A 12,760-nucleotide genomic window follows, 5' to 3' on the forward strand; every position below is an offset into this window, starting at 1 on the left:
CCCGCATAACTTAGATTTGCAACTTAAATTGATCTAGCATAATGCTTTTCTTTGCTTTTGCAACAACATTAGATACAAAATATATCACCAAATCTTGGCTAGAATAGCAAAATCAAAGAAAACAAGAATCACAAATATGCATTTCAGAAGATTTCCAACTTCCATAACTGCTCCCACTAGTTGAAGCAATATCTTCTCCATGCACTCATTGTTGATCTGCGGATTCTTGATCTTGCTTTCTTCATTCTTCATCTTTGGTTCCAAAGAAGTAGACGTTGCTTCCCCTCTAGTTGCACATGCAGCCGCATCATTGCCTTCGATTTTACTAAGGAGTGCACTAACATCTATTAAGTTTATTTCTATCAACAAATCAATGTATCGGCCTTCCCAAAACCAAAATGAGCATCCATCGTTCTACACAAAACATTGAGCAAGCTCGAAGTGAGCTGCCGCAATTGAACTAAAGAATGAGCTATGGAACGAGCTACCGCAAGTGCACGTACCCTGTCGTTTTCGCATTTGTAGAGCACCCATCCGGGGTGCTTCGGCGTGCCCGAAGTGAGCCGTAGCACTTGGCGCGGGCAGTCGTCGCAGTCTATGAGCGGCATCGGCAGGCCACAAAGACGCTGCGCGAGCGCCGAGCCTGGTGGACGGCCAGACGAGTCCATGCCCGCAAACCGTCGGCGGCGGCGGGCAGACGAACCCGTGCCTGCATGCAGCGATGCGCCCTTGCCTGGGCTGCGGGAGAGGCTCCCCGACCACTCCATCACCCGGGGCAGCAACCGGCGGCCGGAAAAAGACAAATCCGGCGGCCCACGATGAAGTGCCGCAGATCTGCAAATCCGGCGGCCCGCCGACGCAGGGGGGAAGGGAGGGGAGGCCTCGTGCGCGTGGCGGCCTTCCGGCGTGCTCCTGCCGGCTGCTGTCGCCGGAATCTTGGACGGCGGCCGGCGGCGGCACCCGGGGGGAGAGGAGAGGTGGTTGGTGGGAGAAAGCGCGGGATGAAATGTCCCCCCACCAACCGCTTCCGCTTATATGCAGGGCACCGCAGCCGCGAGGGGGAAACCCGCGTTTTCTCTGGTTGCGGTCGGGATTTTGCCGCGCCCCCTAAATTTTTTTGCAGACCGGGGCGGGATGCGGGATCTGATCGGGCTGGTTTTTCCGTCCCGACCCGCATTTTGACGGTTATTTTGCGAATCGGGGCGGGATGCGGGGTTTGCTAGAGTTGCTCTAAGTGAGTGGTGCTCGCATCCCTACAAAGGGCCCGCATGCTCCACCTCAAGCGTTAGCAGCTCTTCGAGAAGCCGGAGGTCGAGGACGACGAGGCTTCGGAGCATCGCAATGACGATGCCAAAGAGGCGCACGTCAATGGCTCCAGGTTTGAGGGGTACAGTTGGATGCCGGCCACCCGAACAACGGATGTAGCGTACATTTGATGGCGTCTGTTTGAGATGCTCTAAGTACCGAGGCTTGTCCAAATGAATGACTAAACCACATTTAAGCACTTGAGCAATAGCACAAAATATATTTAAGTCATATTGACGAGCAGACGGAGTAGAACACGACTCTTAATACAATCCAGAGAGTAATGTTGTTCCAACTTGCATATACAGTCTCACATGTATGCAAATTACCTGCTAGCTGAGCAGAGGGAGCACTCCAACTGAAGCCACAATGACGACTTGACGAGGACATTGCGTTCCTCTTAACTTGAATACAGAATCGGGCCATATCCACTTCGAAGTAAACATATCTTGCCTTGGGCACATGCCATCTGTCGGTCTAATTTTTCCAATGTAAGTTGGTTTTGAATAATCAGTGTGAACGGCACGAGAAACAGAAAGAAAGAATACCTGTCGTCGTAGTTCGTCCCATCATCCGAGGAATCCAATCTCTGGACACCTTGGTCTCTGTCACTGAAAAATGTTTTTTTCTTCACTCAAATTAAGTGTGTCGAGAAAATACATGTTACCCGATAATAGCATTGATAGAGGTAACAGAAAGAAAACATACCTTCCTGATGGAGGGAGCTCCAACTTCTGTAAAACTTTCAAAATATACCTCCTTGGCAGGAAAGGAGTACGGGCAGTTCTTCCATCATAGAAGTTCATGCCGACAAAACTTCCATCCGCAAAATTAACAAGGGGGCCTCCTATCCCAGCCTAGTCCAAAATCACAAGCCAAGGTTACATGTAAACACCTCATAACCACAAGCACACACACACATATATATATATAGGTCAATGGAGTAACAATATATATAGGTCAATAGAGTACCGCAAGCAGGCAAGAGAAATCACGAGTGTACCTTCTTGATTTCACAAGTGGACAGCCTGAGGTCTTTGCAGCCGCGTGTCATAGGATCTCCACTCACTACCCCCATTGAGCCGCATAATAATCCCTCTTCAGGCTCACGACGTATAGCTACAACATTTTTAGGTTCAGGCTCTTCACGGAACATTTTTCTCAACTGCCTGTCCCTGCTTTGGTCTTGTGAGGTGTCGGCAAGAAGAATATCTTCTGGGCAAATAGAACGCAGATACCCAACACTAACAATAGCAATATTATAACATGAGTCGTACGCTACCAATGCCCCGCTGACACGCTGATTCGGTGGGAGAAAGACCTCAATCTGCAATGATGACGTCAGCTGAGCCAACCATTATATTTAACTTATACTCCTTTGTAAAGGAATATAAGAGTGAATCTAAACACTCTTATATTTCTTTACGGAGAGAGTAAACACCAAGAAAAATGTGAAGCACAAACCCTCAATTTCTCATCAATTGTGTTAGCATCATGAGTTCTAAACAAACTGGCTGAAGTCAGAATGACCGTGCGCGACGGCACAACACTACCATAGTGTCGGCCAACCCTACACTTTATAAGCAAGCCTGTGCATGCGAAAAATCTCCTGTCACCTACACATTATAGCCTTGATCATCATCTGGTCAAGATCAAATACTAGCACGAAAAAGTAATGAGCATGGAACTGTAAATTGACCTTTGAATGAACTAAGTGAGACAACACTTCGGGATATAGATTTAATTATGTTTGAATCAAGTCTTGCCCAGGGATTTGGCCCCTCGCCGCAAAATGAGAGATTAAAAAGATACCCTCTCCAAGCAAACAAGTAACCAAAAAAAATCTTCAAATGTATGAAGTAGTTCCCCATTCACTGGTAAAGAAACAAGTATAGAGGTTAGTACTACAACAACTGCTAAAAACAATTGCACAAGGGAGAAGTCATCTATGTACCACAAGCACCGACATACATTCAAGCATAAGTGGTGGCGGCTTGGGATAGCCCATGGCGTCTAGCCACCTTAGCTTGCTCATAAATCCTAAGGCAATAAGATCATGTACATTAGTACATCGATTTTATGTATGATAACATTCACATGATATTCTGAGCACATTGATAAAACGGTAACGTCTAGAACGTTAACGACAACTTGCATGATAATTCACACCTGAAGGGACTATCACCTTGGCACCTGCAGGAGGGGAATAATCCTGGCAGCTAATTTCAGTTGTTCCGCTTGAGCCCCCTAAAATGTAAAAGAGGGTGGAGGAATCAGCAAACCATGGCAAGATATATTGCATCATAAGAAGCAAGAGTATGAAGCAAAACCATGAAACCTGTGCAACAGCGTAATCAGACTAGCATTGACCATAATAGGTTAATTAAAATGAGAAAATAAAGGATAAGTGCAAACAATGATCAACAATCATGACTAGAAAAGGACGAGGAATTATATTGTAAAGCATGATTTATAGGTATGAAGTGGTCATGCCACACTCACCTACACCATACGTGCTAGTGTCTTCCGTCTCTTCCTGCCCAGAATCATCGCCTCCTTCCACATCTTCCTGCCCTGAATCATCGCTTCCTTCCACATCTTCCTTCTCAGAATCATCGTCTCCTTCCAAATCTCTAGGACTGCAATAGAAGACAGTAGAGTTGTTATGCTAAAACAAATAGGTGTGTGCGTTAGCACTGTGTAGTTCAAAAGCTAAATAGTCAAAGGCTCATGGCAATGTAGGAGCCAAATTGTACAAAAGTATTACAGAAGTCAGGCTTATAAATATTTAAAAAAAGACACAAGAGGATTGAGAAGACCTAAAATTCATGTACAAAGAAAGATACTTTGTCCAAATTTTATTCCAAGCAAACAATTTAATAATTCAATGTCCGGAGAATATACTATCTCCAGTGCTTCACCATTGAAGACAAAGCACTGAATTAGGCAAGACATCAAAAACTAAATTGTTGTCAATCAACAGATTACTAGCAACAACTCCTAAAGGTACTCTTGCCCCGTTATAGAAAGAAAAGGAGAAGGAACGGGCAAATTAAAATCGACTCACTTTGCGTTGCGGTTTCAAAAGCACACATGCCCCGTTTGTTTCTTCCTTTCTCTCTCCCAAAGATATAAGGGTTAATGCAAGTTATTTTCTCCATTTGCAGGCCTGAAGCAGAAAGTAAGTAAATAAATATAGATGCCTTAGGGAAACCAAGGTGGCAGCCGCCATGACATTCTTGGAGCTCAAAGCTCTGATAGGTAATAAAAGTTCACGTAAAAACTCAAAAGTTGCTAGGTTTAGAGAGAATAGGCCATGCATGACAGATTCGTGAGCTTAACTCGAACCATCAAACTAAACTACGTACCCACAAGGCCACAACTCGAATCAAATCGGTCAAAGCGCAGCTACTCCTGACTCAAACCAATCCAAAAGTCAGTTGGATCTGCCAATGGATGGATTTAAGAAAACGAGATTGTTACCGAGGGGTGTTGAGTACGCTGCGGAATCGGGGTTTTGATCGACAATTTTGGGTTTTATATTAGGGATCGGGGGAGAGAGTCCTTCACGGGTAGGCCTTAAACTATCCAGACCGGGCCCTAATTTCCGACTGCAACTATATATAGAGATCAGATCATGTACGACACACAGATAAATAAAGGAAGGAAAAAAGCCAGGGATCAGCCCCCCCAAAGAAATCCAACCTAGCTTGCGTGGCAGTGTCTTTGATCGCCGTTCCACGTACGTCCCGCCGCCATGAGCGAGCCCGAGCGCGCCCATGTGATCCGCGGCCGCCGCTGCAGCTCCGTGCTGGATGATGACGATCTCCTCTGGGAGATCCTTCTCCGCCTTTCGCCGCAGCCGTCCTCCCTCCCGCGTGCCTCCGCAGTCTGCAAGCAGTGGCGGCGCCTCACAACGGATCCAGTGTTCCTCCGCCGGTTCTGCGAGCATCACCGGGAGCCGCCCCTCCTTGGCGTCTTCGGGTGCGACAAAGAAAACATCGTGTTCGCTCCTTCACTGGGCCCTCCTGACCGTATCCCTTCCGTGCACTTTGACCTTGGACTGCGTAGCGGCTGCGTCAACCTTTTGAACCGTGTGCTCGGGTGCCGCCACGGCCGCGTCCTCGTTGGGGACTATGTACGGAAACAAGTCATTGTGTGCGACCCCATCACAGGCGAGCAGTGCCGTGTGGCCGTCCCTTTGGAGTTCCGGAGGGTCCGCTTCTGCGGGGCGGTGCTCTGCACCGCCGGCGATCAAGGCCACGTGCACGGCGCATGCCATTCAAGCCCCTTCAAGGTTATATTGGTTTCCATGTGCTGTTTCCATGATGAACGAACCCTGGCATGTGTTTACTCCTCGGAGACTGGTGCATGGGGCAATCTCATCTCGACGACATTTCCACGTTTCACTTGGGATGCTGGTTCGTCTGGGCTGCTTGTTCGTAATGCACTTTACTGGTTGTGCACAAATGAAGATCGCATACTTGAGTTTGACTTGGAAAAGCAGAGTCTTGCTATCATCACCGTTCCACCGATTACAATGGAATCCTGGTCTTGTCACATCATCCAGGCTGAGGATGACACTATTGGCTTTGCTAAATTGTCCGGCTCACACTTCCAAATGTGGCAGAGGAACTCTAATGTTCATGATGTTCCCACATGGGTGTTGTGGAAGAACATTGAAATATGTAACATTCTTGAGCCACCTCCTCATATTGATAGAAGCTCAACAAGTATATTGGGATACTCTGAGGATACTGATGAAATTTTTATATGGATGGAACCCAATAAATACTTGGTTCAACTTAAGTCGATGCAATCCAAGAGACCTAAAACAAATTATACCTCGAATTACCATGCTTTCACGAGTTTCTATACACCAGGTATTTTCTCATCCATAGTATTTATATTGTGAGAGGAGCCTATTCCATTTATGTTCCGTACATAATTGTTCGATCATCTATATTGTGGTTCTTGCTAGTCATTGACAACCTAAACCTAATCAACAATTGCCCCTCTGCTACAAAGACAACTTAAGTTATGGTCCTAGTTTCTTTATGTTATTATTAGTTGTCCTCACTCTTGCGAGATCCAAATCAAATGTCAAATGAATGAAAATTGTGAAATCAAATTACACTTTGCATGCAACGACTAGCTCATGTGTTTGAAGCAGCTAATGGCTAGCTAGCAATTTTTACGTCGCTGTGTGCATCACTAGCCAAATATGCCCTCTGTGTTATTGATACTTCAAAATACCTTGATACATAGAAACCACTGTATGTTCTATCCACAAGCAAAAATAATGCATTTTTAGTACTATGGTTTTTATAATACTTTGCTGCCAATCCCAACCTTAATCTTTTATCAGCATGTGATCTACTATTAATTTTGAATCTTATGACCCCACATTTACTCCGAATCATGTAAGGCGTACGAGCGGGGAGGAGGACTACTCCAAAATGATTCTCGAGAGGAACAAGTCGACACCACTGACAACAACTCTATCATCACTCTGCACCCGACCACCCGTACACCATGGACAAGATGCAACTCTTTCTTGGCGCTAACCGGTTGATGGTCAATGACCACAACTCCATCATTGCTCTACACCTGGACACCATGGACATGTTGCAGCTTCCCGTGGAAACACTATCCCGCTGAAGGGGTGTGCTACCTAAGGCTGGTCATAGTGGGGAGTAACTTAGACTAGTATCATGCATATGACACTAGTCTAAGTTACTACCTTCATATTGCAAAGTAACATAACAGTAGTATCATAGATGGCTTCATTTATTAGCTCAAAGACTCATCTTGTCTTGGAAAGCGCTATGTTACAGTAACATATTATGTTACCACCTCTCATTAATTACTTGCCACATAAGCAGAATTTTCTCGTAGTGTGCTATGTTACTAGCTAAGTTACTCTCACTATGACTAGCCTAATCTATTCTTCCTAGATGCAAGGCTCATGACATTATGACATGATGGACAAATAGATCAGTAATCTGATCCTTAATGATCCATATATTTTTTTCCTCTTGCAACGCACAGACACATTTCCTAGTAACTAGAATAATACTCCCTATGTTCCTAAATATAAGACATTTTAGAGATTCCACTATGGACATAAGGATGTATACCCATTTTGTTTCGTATGTAGTCCATATTGAAATATCTAAAAGGTCTTATCCCATGCACAATTGCATGTGGTGGTGGCTTTTTTCCCATTCATGCTTCATGTTGAGGTTGGTCTTATCCCATTCATAATTGTATGATGATGTGACATACTTGCATGTTAAGATAAATAAGTTAGTGGAGATCACTGTATTAGATATCTATATGTAGGATTCAAAGAATCCAGAGCAGGTATTTCCATCTCCTGCTGAGTACTCCATCTAGAGCACCAATTTTTTTAAAATACCAGTACAAATGCCCGTGCGTTGCAATGGGCGATGAATATCGCAAAATCTGCTCCGTGTGCCATCACGCACCATTTCTTATATCCAGTGCTGATAAACATTGTTAATAAGGTTGCACTGATTATCACTTTTCGGAGCATGAAGTGTGGATGTGAAGAAGCCATCCTAGCATTATTCATCTGGCGGCTGCACCACGTAAAGCAATTTTTTTTAGAAAAGGAGGAGGATTTTTAGAAAAGGAGGAGGACCCCCGGCCTCTGCATCTGGACGATCACTAGTAGAAAAAGAGTCAAATGTGAAGCACATTTGTCCTGGTTTGTAACAGAACTGGCACTAATGTGCCCGGTTCAAACGGCTAGGCGGGCGGAGATCTATAGTACCGGTTCGTGGCGAACCTATAGTACCGGTTCATCCCATGAATGGGTACTAAAGAGGTCGTGGCCCCACCGTCCCCTTTTAGTGCCGGTTCGTGCTATGAACCGGTACTGAAGAGGTTGTGGCAGGCTGTTTTTAGTCCCACCTCGCTCCCCTAACAAGGTTTTTACCACCTTAAATATGTTACTTCTCAAACTATCACAAACACTTGGTATTCATTGAACTCTATGTGTAGAATTTTTGGCCGCAATATGAGTCTTCACCGGTTTACAAACCGTTGAGGACTCATATTGACAATTCAGATTGTACACAAAAAGATCGTTGATGATCAAAGTATTTTTGATGTATTTCTCTGTAAAGAAATATAAGATCATGGTCTAAATGCTCTTATAGTTTCTTTGCAGAGGGGTATATTTTTACATGTTTACACATAGCATTTAGATCAATGTATTTTTGATGTATATTTTTACATGTTTACACAATCTGTTTCGAAGTATTAGGGTTTCGAACGAAAACACATCTGTTACAAACAAAGGCATGGTATCATCGTTTCACCCACATAGCATGTGCAAAAAAGCAGAGAGGGTTACGGCAAAAACTGGATGCACTTCGTGTACAAAGTGGACAATCTCTTTCGGAGTATCAGGGTTTCGGACGAGAACTCATCTGTTACACAGGCATCTCATTTTTCAAAACTTATTTGAACTCCAGACTTTTTTTTTGCGTTCCGTATGCACCATTCAAAGCGACGTCATCAATTTTCAACACTTTCTGACATCATTTGATATTTTTCAGTCATTTACCGATTTGTTTAGAGAGCTAAATGACTATGAAATTGAAAATCACTACAAAATAAACTCTGAAAATGTTGAAACTTGGCATGGTAACATCATTTCACCCATATAGCATGTGCAAAAAAGTAGAGAGGGTTACGGCAAAAACTGGATGCACTTCGTGTACAAACTGGACAATCTCTTTCGGCGTATCAGGGTTTTGGATGAGAACTCATCTGTTACACACGGGCACTTCATTTTTCTGAACTTATTTGAACTCCAGACTTTTTTTTGCGTTCCGCATGCACCATTCAAAGCGACGTCATCAATTTTCAACACTTTCTGACATCATTTGCTATTTTTCAGTCATTTACCGATTTGTTTAGAGAGCTAAATGACTTTGGAATTGAAAATCACTACAAAATGAACACTGAAAATGTTGAAACTTAGCATGGTATCATCATTTCACCCACATAGCATGTGCAAAAAAGTAGAGAGGATTATGGCAAAAACTAGATGCATTTCGTGTACAAACTGAACAATCTCTTTCGAAGTATCAGGGTTTTGGACGAGAACTCATCTGTTACACGGGCATAATGTCCAAGGTTCAAGGTTCCTAGCCATGTCCAAGGTTCCTATATAGGACTCATGAAACACGGGCATAATGACCGAGCGTAAGATCTCCCAGAATTTCTAGAAAAAGACTACCGGGAGACCATCCGGTCCCGGGGCCGAGCAAGCATTCATAGAGGCGATCGCTCGACCCACCTCCTCAGCGGAGAATGGGAGAGTAAGATCCGCATTCTCCGCATCGGAGACCTGGTCAGCAAGCGGCTAGAAGTCAGTGCAGAGAGAGACGCCTCCGCGTGGCTCAGCCGAGAACATCTCCTTATAGAAGGAGTAAATATGGGTGGAGATGTCCTCTGGGCTTTCCGGAAGAACATCCCTGTCCTAGAGGAAAGGGATGGCACACTTCCGCCTGCGACCATTAGCAATCGCCTGGAAGTAGGCAGTGTTCGCATCCCCCTTAAGGAGCCAGTTCTGGCCCCCTCGACGCTGCCAGAAGAGCTCCTCGCTCTTGTAAATGTCCATGAGCAAGGACTCGAGGGCGTATCTCCTAAGCGAGTCGCCAGGACACAAGCCCTGCCGATCAGCAAGGTCATCCAAAACCTTAATCTGATCGAGGAAGGCCCCTTTACGGGCCCGGAGATTAGCACCAAGGTTCGACCCCAGCCTTTCATGGCCTGACGAGACAGTTTTGCACAGTGATGCCAGACATCCACAACACAAAACACACGGGGCGGGGACGCGACCGCCTCTAGCCAGCGGTCGCGAACCATCTCAAAGAAACCCGGTTGCTCCAGCCAGAACGTCTCGAAGCGGAAGCGACAATTCCTAGGGGGGCCTCATCCCCCGACGAGAACAGTAGAGGGGTATGATCGGAGCCAATCCGAGTGACCGCCTTGAGAGAACACAGTGGGAACATCACCTCCCACTAAGACGACACAAAAAGCCGATCCAAGACACTCCGGATGGGGTCCACCTGCTTATTCGTCCACGTGAACATAGCCCATATGTCACAACCCTAGAATTGCTTGTATTTAGTTGCATATGTGAGCATCCATGCATCATGTTTAAATTTATGAAATTTGAATTGGGGATGTTCAAACCCTAGCACCAAATGAATTCAACTAGGTTCAAATAAAAATATTTTCAATGAACCCAAAATGCCCTACAGAAAAGTTCATCGTTTTTGAATCGGCTAAAAACCTCTTCCAAAAATGGTGCGCATATTTCTAGGACATCTGGATTTTTGAATTAATCCTTATTGTATTTGAATTGGGACATTTAAATTCTATAAATAGTTTAAATGTTCTAATAATGGTGAAACTAGTTGAGGGCTGTTGGGAATAATTTCAAAAGTGCCCACAAATATTTTCAGCATTTTACAAAATGGTTTGGTATTTTATTACTAAATCAAAATAGAGAAAAGAATAGAAAAACAGGAACAAAATTAGAAAGAGAGAGAGAGAGAGAGAGAGAGAGAGAGAGAGAGAGAGAATACCTGGCCAAAACCTACCTGGCGGCCCAATTGACTAGCCCAGCCCACTACCGCAACAACCCTATCGTCTTCCTCCCTGGACAGAAGGACGAGCGCGTGCTCCCTGCGCGCTGGCCACGCGCCCCGCCACCTCCTGCTTGTCGTTGAGCTCTTGGACGCGTGGATGAACGCCCCGCTGCTGTCCCGTTCCAGGCGACGCCTCACTTGCCCCCCATGACTCTCTCCCTCGCCCTCTCCCCGCCATGGCTGAAGCCGTTGTTCGTCGCCGCCGTCGCCCGCGTAGCCACCGCCTTCCCCTCGTCTCCCCGACGTGTCTACGGGCGTCTCTGTCGTCCTCTTCGTCGAGCTAGCCGAGCCCCGAGTGCTCGCACGCCCCGACGCGACCTCCCCAACCTCACCTTCACCGTTCGATCGCCGAGATTGCCTCCGACCTCCTGCCGTCACCAGCCCCTCCCCGAGCTCGCCGAGGCCACCGTAGCAACCGCCGTGAGCTCCTCTCTCTTCCCCCTAACCCCGCTGCTCCTCTCGCCCTCTAGCTGCGATTCCAACCGTGGCCAAATCCCGCCGCCGCTCGGGCTCGTTGCCGGAGTTGCTCCGGCGACCATTTGGTCGTGCCAGCGTGTCCAAAGGGCTTGTGGGCATGCGTAGGTATAGTAGGCGTCGAGAACTAGTCGTTTTGCACATCGTAGCGACGAATCCGTCGTCACCCAAACTCCGGCCACCGCCTGTCGTTGTTGCAGTCGCCGTTTCCGGCCCCCTTTCGCCCAGCCACCTGCTCTGTTGGATGCGGCGCACTTCCAGCTACGTGTAGGGCCAAATTGAGAGTCAAACTATCGCCGGACGGCGAAACCCGAGCCTCTCCGCCGCGCCTGTCATCGCCGGCGTCAAGCCGACGGCGTGTTAACCCTCTTGAGTAGGGGTTTGACTCCCTGGGTCAATCACAGGTGGGCCCATGGTCCTGCTAATTAGGTTTAATTCCTAATTGAAGATTAGTTAAGCCACTGACTCACTGACATGCGGGCCCCGGCCTCACCTAGCCGAGTCACCGACCAATGGGACCCACACGTCAGGTTTGACTGTTACCGTCAGTTGACCTGCTGACGTCACTCAGACGTCATGCTGATGCAGTAAAGGAATTTCTGGATTAAAACAAATTCAGAAAATTCCAGAAATAGTATAAACTTCAAAATTTCATAGAAAATAATCTGTAACTCCAAATGCACTAATTTATATATGAAAAATTATCAGAAAAATCCAAATAATCTGTTTATGCCATGTTCATGCATGTTTGAGCAAGTTAACCCCACTGTTTAGGATAAAACATGATTAGGGTAAATTTGAAAAATAGGCTTGGAGTTGGAATTTGATGTAGTTTGAATTCCACTTCAATTAAGATGACTTGTTGTTGCATTAGCTCAATTCAGTACCTTAATATGTCATATCATTCATTTGCTTGTGCATTTCTTGAATTGAATGTTGTTTCTGTTCCTTTGTCGGTGTTGTTCCCCCCTCAGTAGACGTATGTTCCGACGATGAGTTCGATGACACCGATGAAGAGCTATACTATCTTCAGAAGTGCCAGGCAAGCAAAAACCCCTTGTTCATTCCGATACAATCCCACTCTCTTGCTCCTGCTCTCTTTTACTGCATTAGGACAACAACGTTTCAACTGTTACATGCTGCGGTAGTTGAACTCCTTTCCTTTGCATGACCTGTCATTGCCACAGTAAATAGATAAAACCCACTAGCATGAGTAGGAGTTGTTTGAGCCCTGATGTGCCTACTCATTCATGCCTGTTTGTCATGCCTGCTATTGCTTAGAGTTG

The 12,760-nt window shown here is 45.8% G+C and overlaps 2 protein-coding genes across 2 annotated transcripts; one reads left to right on the forward strand and one right to left on the reverse strand.

The window, feature by feature from the left end:
• Window positions 1–1,253: 1,253 nt before the first annotated feature.
• On the reverse strand, window positions 1,254–2,614 carry LOC123056590 (uncharacterized). The gene is made up of 5 exons (XM_044479939.1): window positions 2,309–2,614; window positions 2,014–2,162; window positions 1,854–1,916; window positions 1,635–1,774; window positions 1,254–1,486 (listed from the first exon to the last, which is right to left on the reverse strand). Exons 1-5 carry the CDS (start codon window positions 2,459–2,461, stop codon window positions 1,254–1,256), a joined length of 738 nt encoding a protein of 245 aa, XP_044335874.1. The 5' UTR covers window positions 2,462–2,614.
• Window positions 2,615–4,947: 2,333 nt separating this feature from the next.
• LOC123057510 (uncharacterized) lies at window positions 4,948–7,022 on the forward strand. Its single transcript, XM_044480466.1, has 2 exons — window positions 4,948–6,188; window positions 6,734–7,022. The coding sequence occupies exons 1-2, from the start codon at window positions 5,063–5,065 to the stop codon at window positions 6,766–6,768; spliced, it is 1,161 nt and encodes a 386-aa protein (XP_044336401.1). The 5' UTR covers window positions 4,948–5,062; the 3' UTR covers window positions 6,769–7,022.
• Window positions 7,023–12,760: the final 5,738 nt, after the last annotated feature.

This window comes from Triticum aestivum, chromosome 3A (genome assembly GCF_018294505.1).
Source record: "Triticum aestivum cultivar Chinese Spring chromosome 3A, IWGSC CS RefSeq v2.1, whole genome shotgun sequence".
In the NCBI taxonomy this organism is placed as follows: Eukaryota; Viridiplantae; Streptophyta; class Magnoliopsida; order Poales; family Poaceae; genus Triticum; species Triticum aestivum.